The sequence below is a fragment of the Phalangium opilio genome, unplaced genomic scaffold, assembly GCF_054372755.1.
Source record: "Phalangium opilio isolate 3A_F unplaced genomic scaffold, DU_Popi_V2 ptg000017l_1, whole genome shotgun sequence".
Taxonomy (NCBI): Eukaryota; Metazoa; Arthropoda; class Arachnida; order Opiliones; family Phalangiidae; genus Phalangium; species Phalangium opilio.
This window is the reverse complement of record NW_028324151.1, coordinates 7,001,230-7,014,353: the sequence shown is the minus strand read 5'-3', so window position 1 is coordinate 7,014,353 and position 13,124 is coordinate 7,001,230. Positions and strand designations below refer to the sequence as shown.

The following is a 13,124-nucleotide window of genomic DNA, read 5'->3' as shown; positions in this document are numbered from 1 at the left end:
GTTACCAACCTAAAGAAAGAATGTAGGTTCTGCATACTAACACTGGAAAAACCCAACTTCTTCTAGAAGTTCGTCGAACAGTTCACTGCAGTCCGAGTTGTCCATGAGGACCTGGTTTTCTTGATGGAAATTTATAAGGGTTTCGTGTGCGAATGTCTTTCACGTTATTGCAAACTCTACTTGGATCACGAAAGGTCTACTGAGCAACAGGGGTAGCAGCTGGTACTACCCAACATTTCTCTAATTTTTGTCCATAACGCGCCGGTACTCGCGATCGTGTAAGACAAGACAGGGGTCTACAATATAAGAATGAACGATAAGAGTTGTTCGCATTGAATTATGGATGAAGTAAAGTTTGACTTGAAAGAGAAAACGTTGCTTTTCGTTCTTATTACGCTATCATATTCACAATAGTACAACGTATAGAGGTTCCTAAACTTGCTATAGATTCCCACGAGAACCTTTTTTATTGTAGTTTTGGGAATTTTACTGTTTTATTTATTTCTGAGATAAATACGTTGTTTTAAGGTATTTGACCTTACTTGGATTTGCCGGATTTTCTTTTTGTTACTTTGTATTTTTTTATAGCATAGTGAGTTTTTCTTTCCTGAAGAAGTACAGTGATTTTACAAGTAGAATTTCATACATTTTCACACAACAAAGAAATGATGACGTTATTCTAATAAAATTGCTATGAATTATATGAAATACTAACTGCAGCAAAGAGACTTATGTTGTCCAGGCTAAGTCTAAAACGTATATGGATTGGACATCTTGTTCGGATGGTTTTTACTCTTAGGGTCTCCAAAAACCAGGCAGTCATCAGTAGGTATAAGTAATCAATATACTTAACGTGTTTCACATTTAAATCAGTCAATTGGCAGCGGATTGAGAAAATATTTTGCACTACATAACGAGTAATTTTATTGCAAGGTTTTAGGTTTTAGCTTCCTAGGGCTAGACTAGCCGTTGAAAATCATTCGCTCATACAGATTAATTCAAGACATATTATAAAGAACTATGCATTAATTCAAATATTAAACGCCCAAAACTTCCCAGCTCGATTCAAATAAAACATCATGACCTTTCACATTTTGCAACCCAATCTAACCATAAGTTTATTAGATATGTTACATAAGTAAGACACTTTCTATACATCGTAATGCTAGGCACTTTCTGAGAGCTAGTTCGAGAACGACGTGAGATTTAACTACACTATGTTTTGCAGTCCATTTTATTATTCAGTCTGTACTAAGCCTTTGACAGTGTCTCACCAGGAGTCGCTTTACGAGAATCTATGACCTACGTCACTTCATGATAAGCTCACCATTGACAAACTTATGGAACATATCTTATGAACCTATGATCGAAGGTGTCGAATTATCCAGATCCAAGTCCCAAGCTATAATTTAAAGGTCTTTCATATCATGTGTAATCCTTGTAATTGGGGCGTTTTGCGATGGTTTAAATAGACCCATCAACCATTGGGTAATTTAAGAAAGAAATGTCTGGACTATTAACCCAAATAGACCTTTTCTCTAGAAGAAGAATAAGAAAAATTTCGGTTATTCACGGAATAAGAAAATGAGCCTATCGATCTCATGCAGTAGAGGATAAAACGGCTACTGAGCTAGGCTTAATAGAGCTATTTCGCGACGAACCAATCATGTCCCCATCCCCAAATACATCTTTATCAATTCCCACTATTACAGGGGACTTAGGGATCCCAGACATTCCCTGGAAATAGATGCAGACAACCCTTCGGGTACGAAGATGATGAGGAAATCGGTAATAGAATAGTAAATGAGGTTTCGGGTTAATGGTGTTGACAAAAGTCTCTATGCATTCCAGCAGAAGTATATAATCCTTCTCTTCGAGAGAAGTGTATACACCACAAAGCCGGGTAATTGTAACATGATTCTTCCCAACATCCCTTAACATTTATTATAGCAAGGTTACTAAACCAAGTCACATACGCGATAAATAGTTCCCTCATCATTACCGAGTCTATTAGCGTTTAACTATTTGCCAAGGCGCATGAGCTTGTGCGTTTTTGTCCCACGTCAAGACAATCAAGGTTTTTGGGTTGATTTTGCTGAGGATTTAGCATACCAAACAGTTATAGAATTCACCCTAAAACGGTGCAATGCCTATCTGAAGTTTGATGAGCAGGAGAGCACACATGAAGTGTGAGCCTGAGAAGAATCATGTTACATAACTGAAGTATAAAGAGGATACTGAGTGTCATCCTTCTATTATCCCCTTCTGATTCCAGGGAATCATCACTATCTCTCCGAGGGTGGGGGGGGGCGGCCTCTCCTTTTCCAAATAATTTATGATGGGTGAAAAGATCAGAGATGCATACTTCTCTTCAAATTTGTCGAATATTTGATGAGATTATCTTTTTAGTTTATCGCTTGCTTTTTGATCTTTCCCCATGCAGTTATTGATTTAAAATTATATGCATTATAGAGTGATAAATTCTTTGAACAATTTATATCGCACTAATATTGTATGTATTTATTCTATTATGGCAGGAGGGCTATTCTTTGTTGTAAATCAAAGTTTATTGCAGGAGATAAAAACTTTCCAAAATATATCCATAAATTTCAACGACGATGGTTTATTTCTATATTTAATAACAGGGATGCAAGCAAATAATAGGAAATTTCTGTGTAGGCATTTTATCAACGTATATCCAGGCGGACTTTGTGGGAAGAGTTAGAATAATCATTATGAATGACGAATTTTACCCAGCGAATTATCTATCTCATTGGACCTTGCGTTTTGAGCGCACACCTGACCTATCTTAGCAACAGAAATACGTCACAATTAAGAGGAGTGACAAACAATACTTAAGCCCGTCCCACAAATCCTGCATAGGAATTAGCATCTACTATTAAGTGACCTGATACTTAAACATTTTAAATGAATTTTTATTCATATTAGACCGAACAACATGAATTTAAATTCAGTATATTTAAATATTTAAACGAACAAAATAAAACCCAAATAAAAACCATGAAAACCACCCCATGTACTTGTACATCTGGTCTAGACAACGAAACCGAAGATCAGTAAAACGCGTGCAACAACAATGGTCCAAGCGGATCATTGAAAACGAGATAGTCTTATTTTTCTTGCCTTCTATTCCCACCAAGCTCTAAAGCCGAGGGGATAATCACTCTCAAGTTCTTTGTACACCGATTACAAATAACTAAAGTAACCTTATACCATTATCAAGGGAAGGGATATCGAAGATAACGCGCAATAATTTAAGTAGCGTGCACACCGACCACGTTTGGTGGTTGGCCCCTCGCCTAAAACTAAACATACTACAAAAGTCCAACAACGAAAAGAGGAAAAACTTTAGAAAAGAAATAAAGGTGGTGGTACAATAACACTCGATAAATTCTTGGAAAACGCAAACGTGTACCTAAAACCTCTACAGCAACGTATAAAAAAGTAAAAACAAAATAAACAAAAGATTTGAAGCGTTGCAAAAAGGGGCTCTTTGCACTTTCACCAGTCAACCACAACCGGAGAAGAGAAAGAATGGCCATCGCGGAAACAAAAAAAGGAAATAAGAATCAGGTTGAGAATGATATCCTCCTTTAAAAGAAAAGAAAAGGAGAAAAGGCGAGACAAGTCACTAAGACGTTTGCCTCCTCCATTTAAACTTCTCAATTCAGTTCGCGCCTTTCTTTTTTTGCGCCCGAAACTTCCTCTTTTCAGTCTGGCTTTTTCGCTCAACTATACTTTGAAAAGGGAGTGTCAAATGTCGTTGAAAGATTGACCTAGAAATAGGAATAACTTCACATTTAAAAAAGTTGCAAATTGATACAATTTAACCTTAATGATGCGAATTTAGACTAGTTTCTTAACTACCTCGCTGAAATATTGGAATTTAATTATCATTCAGCAGGGATAGATTTAATTTTAGAAGTAGGAATGGAGAACAGAGTTATATGGGCACGCGTCAAAGTCCCGGACCCCCTTCCACGGGACGGAGGGGTATGAAATAAGAGGCGGGTCGTAGCGACAGAGGTAAAAGGGAATTACGTATTTTTCGCCGTCCCCGTCAGCAACGTCATCAAAACGTAGTTTAAGTGAGCCAATAAGATAATTTAAACTTTTCGTAACGTGTTGGATGGAGGGGCTCTATACTAGGCTATGAGTCGGACTGAAGTAAACACTAACCGTTATCCATTCCTACTTCTAAAATTAAATCTGTCCCTGCATTAAGTAAGAAGCCTTAGTGTGACGTCACCCTTACAATTTGCTTATAGAACCAAACTGATACCAAACATGGACGCCCACTGCCAAGTCAATCCCGTGACGTTTTACCTAGGCACTGACGTCACAACTGATATATCTAGATCTATTGCCAGGAACAAAATTTAGTTTTTTTCGAAATATATTTCACATTCATATCTTCACACTTTAAAATGCGATGTATTATAATATTTATCTTCCCTTTACTAAAACACAGCGAAATGGAAGAAGAGGAAGATCACGAGGATTTCACTCGTGGGATGGAGGCTTTCTGCCGCGCCGCTGTTAACCGCAAAAGGGACAGGAAAATCGCCATGGACCGTTGCTCTCTTCAACCTAATCACGTGGGGATAGAGCATCGCCTGATGGCCTGCGCTTCGTTCCAAAAGAACTACAGGTACATACATCCGTACGCACCTACCTCCATCTATTCCCATCCCATAATACATTTTCACTCCATCTTTCCATCGTGCCACGCCATGCACCGAGTGTCAAATTACCAAAAACCCAAAAGAAAATTCTCCCCTATCAAACGTCTCATTTTTCATTCACGGCTCAAGCCTTACACCTTAAGGCCATGGGACTAGTAACCCGACAAGGCTACCTTCAATCCCCCATCCCAATTTTTTTATCTTGTTTTTTTATACATTTTTGACTGGAGGAAATTGGTTTCATTCCCATAAAGTTTCTTCTTACTCACTTATACTATCATCCTACTGAACCATAACCCTATAAAATTTTCCATCTATAAAAAAGGTAGAGGAACATCTCCTGGTGATGGTAACAGACACCATTGTCATCTATTATTGTTAACCAGAGTCGATTATGGAAGGAAAATAGACCATTTCGATGTTACAAAGAGGGAACGACCCGGGGGTAAAACTTTGCCTTCCATCTCGCTTTTTTTATATCATGAGAGTGTGCAGACAGAAATGTATCAACCCTCCCTTGTATGTCATAATATTGAGGGTTGCCAACGCCCTTTTACGTCGAAATGGCCTATTACAGTAGCCCATGCCAATATTCTAATACGTTTTGTTAAACGAACTTTCAATCAAAGATGGCGCAGCTCTCAAAAGTTTTCTTCCTTGGATAATGACGATACTAGGCCTATACTTATCGAGAGCATTATAGAACTATGAATGAAACAAGTTGTGTGTTGCCATAATCTTTTTTGGTTTTTTTCACTTCTTGCCTAGTCCTTTTATCATGGATTGAAAAATGTTTTTATTTTTCACTCAGTAGCGAGAAGTCTAGTAGTTTTGGGGGTTTTGTTTTTCTAAGCTTTAAGAAGATTTTTTCAGTTTGAGTTTATTTTGTATGCGAGGGTATTTGGATATCGGTGTAAGCCTTTTAATATGGTGTAAACTTAGTATGGAACTTAGGAGTTTTAAAATGATATGGCGTGGGAGGTTTTTTCAATTTGCAAGGATGCTATTATTGGTTGCAGCTTTTCGAGTGTATAGATTTCAAAACGTAATATGAGGAGTTGACCACGATTTCATGTTTTAAAGAAAAGCTAAAATTTATAGTTAGTTTTAATAAAATAAAACTAAATGCTTAAATTTTATTGGAAACTATTTCAGTGATAAATTACCTGAAAAATTAAAAAGCTTATAAGTTATTGACTATCAACATTCGTTTATCATTCTTTCCTCTGTGTCTCATATCCCCAATCATACACCAACGGAAATACAACAAATCTCTAGAATATGAGCCTTAAGTTAACCAAACACATTACACATAGCTTCCATGTGAACTGTTTTTTTTAACTTCTTTTCCCTTTCAATTTAACTTTAAATTCCTCACTCCTGAAATTTTGAAATGGTTTAATCCTTTGACTATTACATTCTCAACACCATTATTTGCTCCCATATAAAACTTGCAGAGTGTCTAACAGTAACTTTACTGTTTTTGCTTCCATACCTTTGGCAATATTTGCTCATATATGTAGAGTTTTTAACAGTAACTTCACAGTTTAAAAAATGTAATCGCACGCCAAGTCCAAATTATACTTCTGTAGACTTTTAGTAGTTAAGCTGGGAGCTCTCGAATTTTTATCCCATTGACTTAATATTTTTTTAAATAGAATTCCGGGTACCAAAGTAGTGCACATCTCTCTACTGGCTGTTAGAAAACGATTCAGGAAGAGCGGAGCTGGAAGGTTTCTGATTAAGGTACGGTTCTTCTTTTATACTTTCATACCGAGAGATCAGAGAAATATTTTTCAACCCTTATTTCTTGTACTGAAAGAGATAATATCCTTTTTTTCTTTTGTTATAACCTACATCTTCTTCCCTTTTGTAAAAATACCTCGTAGTCTTAAACGAATTTTTACTTCTTTTTCTAACTTCTTTCTCTTTCTCTCCATTTCTTCAATTTCGGTTGGCTGCTTGGCTCGGTACATTTGGCGTGTAGAAGCTGAAAAGCCCGCAATTAGTTGGGCCCTACGATGCCCTCGCTGTCCAAGCTGATAAATCCTCCTTTCAATTCTTCCTCAAGAACGGATTCACCGACGATATTATACTCAACAGTCGATTTAGGTAAGAGAAGGAATTTGTCTTAACGTTTTTAATTCGGAAACTGAGAATTTTTTCGCTATAACATAAGAATTTTTAAGAAGTTTCAAGATCCAGAATAGGAATTTTTATACAGTGGTTGGGTGCCTTGAGGTTTTTTCCCTAAGTATTTAATTAAAGATTTGATTTGATCTAGATAAATTCACTAAAAAACTCACATTAGCTAAGAAACCCTTTTAAAAAAATATGTTTGCTTCAAAGGCCTGATTTCACGCTTACAGGCTGGATAGACTTTGAGGATAAGAACATCTGGGCAAATATAATTGTATTTGATACTAATCCGCGCTCATAATGTAGACCGTTCAAAAACCTCTTCGCAAAATAGACATTTAAATTTCTTTTAACAAACTGTAAAGTATCGACTTGTTACTGACCTAAACCTTTAGTAGTGCTAAATCTGCGCACACTTCGTTAATTAAATATCATATTTAAAACTCTGAAAGCTCTTATAAATTTACATTTGCTAACCATGGATAGAGGAAAAATCCAAAACTATTTAGTTTTGCCAGGGATAGATTTAGTTTTAGAAGTAGGAATGGAGAACAGAGTAATGTGGGCGCGCGTCAAAGTCCGGGACCCCCTTCCTCGGGACGGGGGGGGGGGTATGAAAGAAGAGGCGGGTCATATTGACTGAGATAAAAAGGAACTTCGTATTTTTCGCCGTCCCCGTCAGCAACGTCATCAAAGCGTAGTTTAAGTGAGCCAATAAGTTAATTTAAACTTTTCATTACGTATTGGAGGGAGGGGCTTTATACTGGGATATAATTCGGACTGAAGTAAATACTAACCGTTCTCCATTCCTACTTCCAAAATTAAATCTATCCCTGGTTTCGCATATCACCTCTGAAAGTTTCAGAAGACTGCATGACCTTTTAACCTTATTGGAGCCATTGTAATTTAACAGAGAATTAGACGACGTTCGAGATAGTTGCAAACCTATGTGTTATCTACCACCATTCGACGGTAAGTTCGTCGATTTGATAAAACCTATAATATAACATCACTTTATGCAACCTTTAAAATGTCGATTAAGTCTAATCACCGACTGCTTTTCCAGGACATTATCCACCGCTACTAGGCTTGCACGAATGGAGCAGTCCCGAAGCTCTTTCCGCAATGGAGGATGAAATCGACAGATGGTACGTAAAGGGTTAAATTAGGCCTAAAAATTACCGATTGGGTAATGGTAATTAATAAAATTACAGGCGGAGTAAAAGCCTCGAAGCCTATCAAGCCCAAGTAACTTGTATGACGCGGTTACATCAAGAAGTCCTGAGATTACATGGTCTAGTAAGTAATTAGACTAGTAGCGAGAGTTTTTGGTAAATATCTTCAGAATGTAAATGTACCAAATTAATTGTATTGAATGTTTCTGACTTCAAAAGAAAACGTTTATCATTTAAATTGACACATATTAAATAACAAAGTCGATACAATGCGAAATGTGCTTAATGAGTAATTATAGTAGTAGCGAGACTTTTTGGTAAATATCTTCTGAATATAAATGTACCAAGTTAATTGTTTTCAAATGTTTCTGACTTTAAAAGTAAAAGTTTCTTTTAAATTGGTACAAATTAACTAACGAAGTCGATACAAGGTTTAATCTGCTTCATGCACTTACGTTCATTTACTTTAAAAGTGGTATTCGCCCAGGCATACTCAACAATTCGATTATTTTGATATACTAGAATTATTATGGCCTTTTGCACAACAGTATACGATACATAGAAGCTAAATACAATACACTTGTTGAAATTTGGACTTAAATTCCTACGATATGCGCTAAATTTATCGGAATTTTCTGTTGAATTGTACTCGAGCTAAATCGTTTACGAGTTTTAATCTCGTCATTCGCCAGTTTCTGAATTTATGTAGTCGGCTGCACAACCATAGTGCAACAGTATACGATATTGGGAAGCTAAATACAATATTGTTGTTGAAATTTCGACTTAAAACAGCCTTACGATTTGCGTGAAATTTAATCGAAATTTCAGTTGAATTGAACTAGGATTAAATTGTTTAAGAGTTTTAATCTAGTTCGTTCTCGTCTTTCACGGTAGCTGAAAATATATATATTTTAATGCAGCTATAGTACACTTCGGATTCTATAAGAATAAATAATTAAAACACTGTAGGAAACCAAATTTTGCTAAGCCTTATTTAAAGATTCTTAAAGTAAGATAATAGAAATTTTTGATGGATAGCCTTATTTTGAAAATCTGAAAGATTCAGGAAAATCTTATATGTCGTTTCCTTTGTTCTAAAATTCTATAGGTTGTTAGATGGTACCGGGTTTATATTGAAAGTATTGTCACGTAGTGTCAATTTAAAGAGAAATGCCTTTGTCTTTATTCCTAAAAATAGCTAAAGAAGCAAGAAGCTACAATTCACTTCTTAAGAAAGGAAAACCAAAGACTGCAAATTCGACTCAGTAAAGGTAAAACATACTAAAATCGATATACTGAAAGGATGCGTGCATTTACTTATTTGGATAAGTTCGGATGGTTTTTGGAATTACAAAGGAGACTAGATAATTGATTTATACGCCAGGGATGCTTTGTGTCAATGTTTGGGCCTCAATTATCAAACACCGTGTTATAAACTCTGACTTTACAAGTTTACGTGTTATAAACTCTGACTTTACAAGTTTACACTATTTTGTCTTGATAAACCGATTTAAAATTTTCGAAAACGTGTTAAGAAATAGGGTTATTCTTAAAGGAATGGTAAAAATTAAAATCAAGGAAGGTAATTATTGTTCACTCTTTTAATTAAAAGACTTAGCTAAATTGTGAAACACCCAGAAGATATTCCCGAATTATTCTAGAAACCAAAATAGATTCGATAAATCAGGGAAGAGTAGAAAAGGAGAAAAAATTTACTCGAGTTTTGACTGGCAACCGTAAATTTCTTTTAGGTCCCACATCAGGAGAAAGGGGTTGTGTTAGAAAACCTGGTTATCGCTTATCACGTGACAAACGGCATCATATTTCCAGCAAATTCTCACTATGAACTGTCCTATCGTGAGAATCTTGGCTGTAGTTGCATAATCAGTTTCGAGCCTTTTAGAAGATAGTACATTTTGTCTTGGAGAGAGGGCGCAAAATAGTAACTCAATACGAACAGTAGGTCACGTGGCAAGAAGGAATCAATTTCACCCCCTTCGATTCCCTTTCTCCCACTGTGGGGTCTAGGTTTACAATAAGTCTCCGTCTGTACTCTTCCCTGGATGAAGTAAAATTTGCACCTCCAACCAATTACGTAGCCCTCGTTTTGAGGAACCATCAACTTAATATTTAATGAAAGTTATCCATCATGTACCTATTTTTCGGTTCTCCTTTTCCAATATAAAGATCAAATATTAAGGAAGGGCATCATAAAATGCACATCCTAAATTTGATAAAGTAAAAATCGTAAAAAAAAGGCTGACATTCCTTACAGCTAACTTCTTTTTTATTTCCCATAACCATCCGAACATCGATATGATATTGCAGAATTCCTGTACTTCGTTCCAACCCTAGAATCTAGTAAAAATCTAATTGCTTTCTCTAGTACAAGCCAGGGACCCAACAAAGTTAGGAATGGTTTTCATTCGGAATATGCTTCAAAAGCAATCCAGAGTTCTCTACAACACCTTATGATTAAAAGAAGTTGCTTCGAGTATACTCCGATTGAAAATCACTCCAAGTCTTTCCAAAAGAGAAAGAATCTAGGCCTAGTAAGACAGGGAACACTAGACTAAAGGCATGACACACGCTCAGTCACTGTGTCTTCAATTGGAACCATTCGTGTGCTTGACCTTTCTACATAGCATTTTAATTGTTTAATGCAAACACAGCTTCAATGTCTTTCCCCCATAATATCGCTGAGGTTCGAATTGACTCGCGCATCTTTGAATAGGAAAGTTATGTCATGACGTTAGGCCTAACCGCGAAGATTTCACCAAGATGGTTTGCGACCGCTAGGGAAATTCACCAATCAGAAAATTACATCCAGAAAAACAAACTCAGTGAAAGACGCCGTGATGCTAAGTGATTTTCCTCACTCCAAGAGGTACCACCAGACTGCGCCAGAGTTCACTTCACGCTGCTGGTTGGCCAAGTCAGGCTCCATCTAGCGGCGTGATTCATCTTGGCGTGAATTACACGAGGTCAATCACTGTGCGTTTGTTCTTCTGAAAGTTACTTTCGAATCTATTGTTACTTGTAGCGAAAGGACCGAAAAGTCAATGAGAAATAGGGACATGTTTTTAACATTTTCTCGCCGGTCTTTTAGTTGAGTGTTCCCTGGTAATCCTAAGTTCTATGTTAGCTAACAGTTGAAAAAAAATCTTAAACATATGAAATATCATTTTCTCCTGTTTTCTTGCTATTTTCATTACTGGGGGTGCTGTATCTTATCATCAGCCGAAAAACGGTCGACAAAAGCCCTCCTAGACGCTCTCGAAAAGGAAGCCAACGAGTTTGAGAGACTCTGCACTTTCCGAATTGGAGCGCCACCAAATCATCCAACTACAGACGATCAAAGTTAACGACTTTTATAGAAAATATTATTATTCTTTTTTGTCTTTCGGCCACAAAACTTAAGTAAAAGAAAGAGAAAGAAAGATGTATAAAATAGAAAAAATTCATCCACTATTAAAATCCACTCCCTGTTTTCCGGGAAATCAAAGAAATATTAATTTTATAATTTAAAAAATGGTTTAGCTTTAAAGGGCAACTCTCGTGAAAATTAATGAACATTCATTGCGATCTTTTGAAACAATGTAACTTTAAAATGAAACTAAAGTCGGACCATAAAAGTGTTACGAAAATAGACGCCGTAATACTTGGTCAGTAAAATGTCCAATATAAGTTTCATTTTCAAGTATTCTGTGTCTAATTTCATGAGATTTGCCCTTCAAAGATAATTTAAATCTGAAGTGTGGTAACAATGAATAATTATACAGTTATTATAGTTACTACTAATCATAATATATTTCACCGGAAATCAATACATAAAACTTCTAGAATTCTTGTTTATAAATCGCTTGAAACTGTTCTGAATGAATTTCATTTCGAAAAGTAATTAAAAACTTTGAACTGAAGACTAATTGAAACTGTTCATCGAAAGCAAAAAATGGAAAATAAAAACTATTCTCCCAAAAGACTTATATAACTAATTTTAAATGTTAGTGTGAATAAATTATAAATTTAATATTATAATATAATTATTTTAAAGAACAAGCACAAATTCACGGTTATATTTAAAACAAAATATTTTGCCCTAAATATAAATTCATGATTTGTAAATAAAGAAACCAATATTAACTTACGTATACGTGGTTGTTTATATTTACCTAAAAATGCGTGTTTTTGAAGTATTTAATTTTAAGGTATTTATTTTTACGGTGGATATATAAAACGTTTGTTATATATAAGATAAAAAAAAATCATATTTCTCTGGATTAAAAATCTGTTTCTCTTTAATTATCAATGGTTTTAAATTATTTTTAAACTAAGCCTATTTTTTCTCAAATATGTTTTTTTAAATAAAATTATTTTCTCAGCCTTTGCTTAAAACGCGACCAATATTTTCAGTTTTTTAAAATTCTCAGGTTTTTTCCTTAAATTTAAGATCCAAGGAAAAATTTTCATTCATTACTGCTAAAATTCTACAATCCCTAATTAATATTTCTCAAATTAGAATGGGTTATTAACTATTACTGGTAAAGTAAACTAGGCTCGCTTTGTACTAGTTATGAATTTACTTGACCTATCTCCGATGTCTATATATTTTTCGTTTACTTGAAGCTATTAGTTTTGCTATTGAACTCTTATCTGTTCGCCGCTAACAAAATTCGGCTTTTAAATTTATCTTCAATGGCATGAACACGCTGCTACCCAATCAATCTGCCTTATAGTTAAAATAATCCACCATCTAAGGCTTAACATTTCCACCTTAATTTATGTAGCATAAATTCTCAAACTTGTAGACTCGCGATTTTCGTAAGATTCTCAGACCTTTCCTGTCATAATTTACAATTTTCATTAAACTCCAAACAGTTTTCCGCGACCGTACATATTTTCCAGGTTTTCCCTTCCCTACCCTTCGACAACGCTGCGCAGGAATCCAAAATGATTCGCTTGTTGTCCCGAATGACATCTTACTACTGGTACAACCCACATCATTTGACAAAAGGAATTAATTTGGCAAATGTATCTTCAACGACTCGTATCATCGTCACGTCAGAGATTGGAACGGAAATGATACTTATAATCGTTCATATAA

At 35.5% G+C, this 13,124-nt stretch overlaps 1 protein-coding gene across 1 annotated transcript in view; it reads left to right on the top strand.

The window, feature by feature from the left end:
• LOC149702831 (uncharacterized) overlaps window positions 1-12,327 on the top strand; it is an 83,076-nt gene extending 70,749 nt beyond the window's left edge. The window contains exons 6-13 of the mRNA XM_089866743.1: window positions 4,493-4,672; window positions 6,365-6,452; window positions 6,694-6,818; window positions 7,759-7,817; window positions 7,912-7,993; window positions 8,060-8,144; window positions 9,219-9,291; window positions 11,261-12,327. Coding sequence (XP_089722869.1) covers window positions 4,493-4,672; window positions 6,365-6,452; window positions 6,694-6,818; window positions 7,759-7,817; window positions 7,912-7,993; window positions 8,060-8,144; window positions 9,219-9,291; window positions 11,261-11,385 — 817 coding nt within the window. The 3' untranslated portion in view covers window positions 11,386-12,327. The remainder of the gene's footprint in view (window positions 1-4,492; window positions 4,673-6,364; window positions 6,453-6,693; window positions 6,819-7,758; window positions 7,818-7,911; window positions 7,994-8,059; window positions 8,145-9,218; window positions 9,292-11,260) is intronic.
• Window positions 12,328-13,124: the final 797 nt, after the last annotated feature.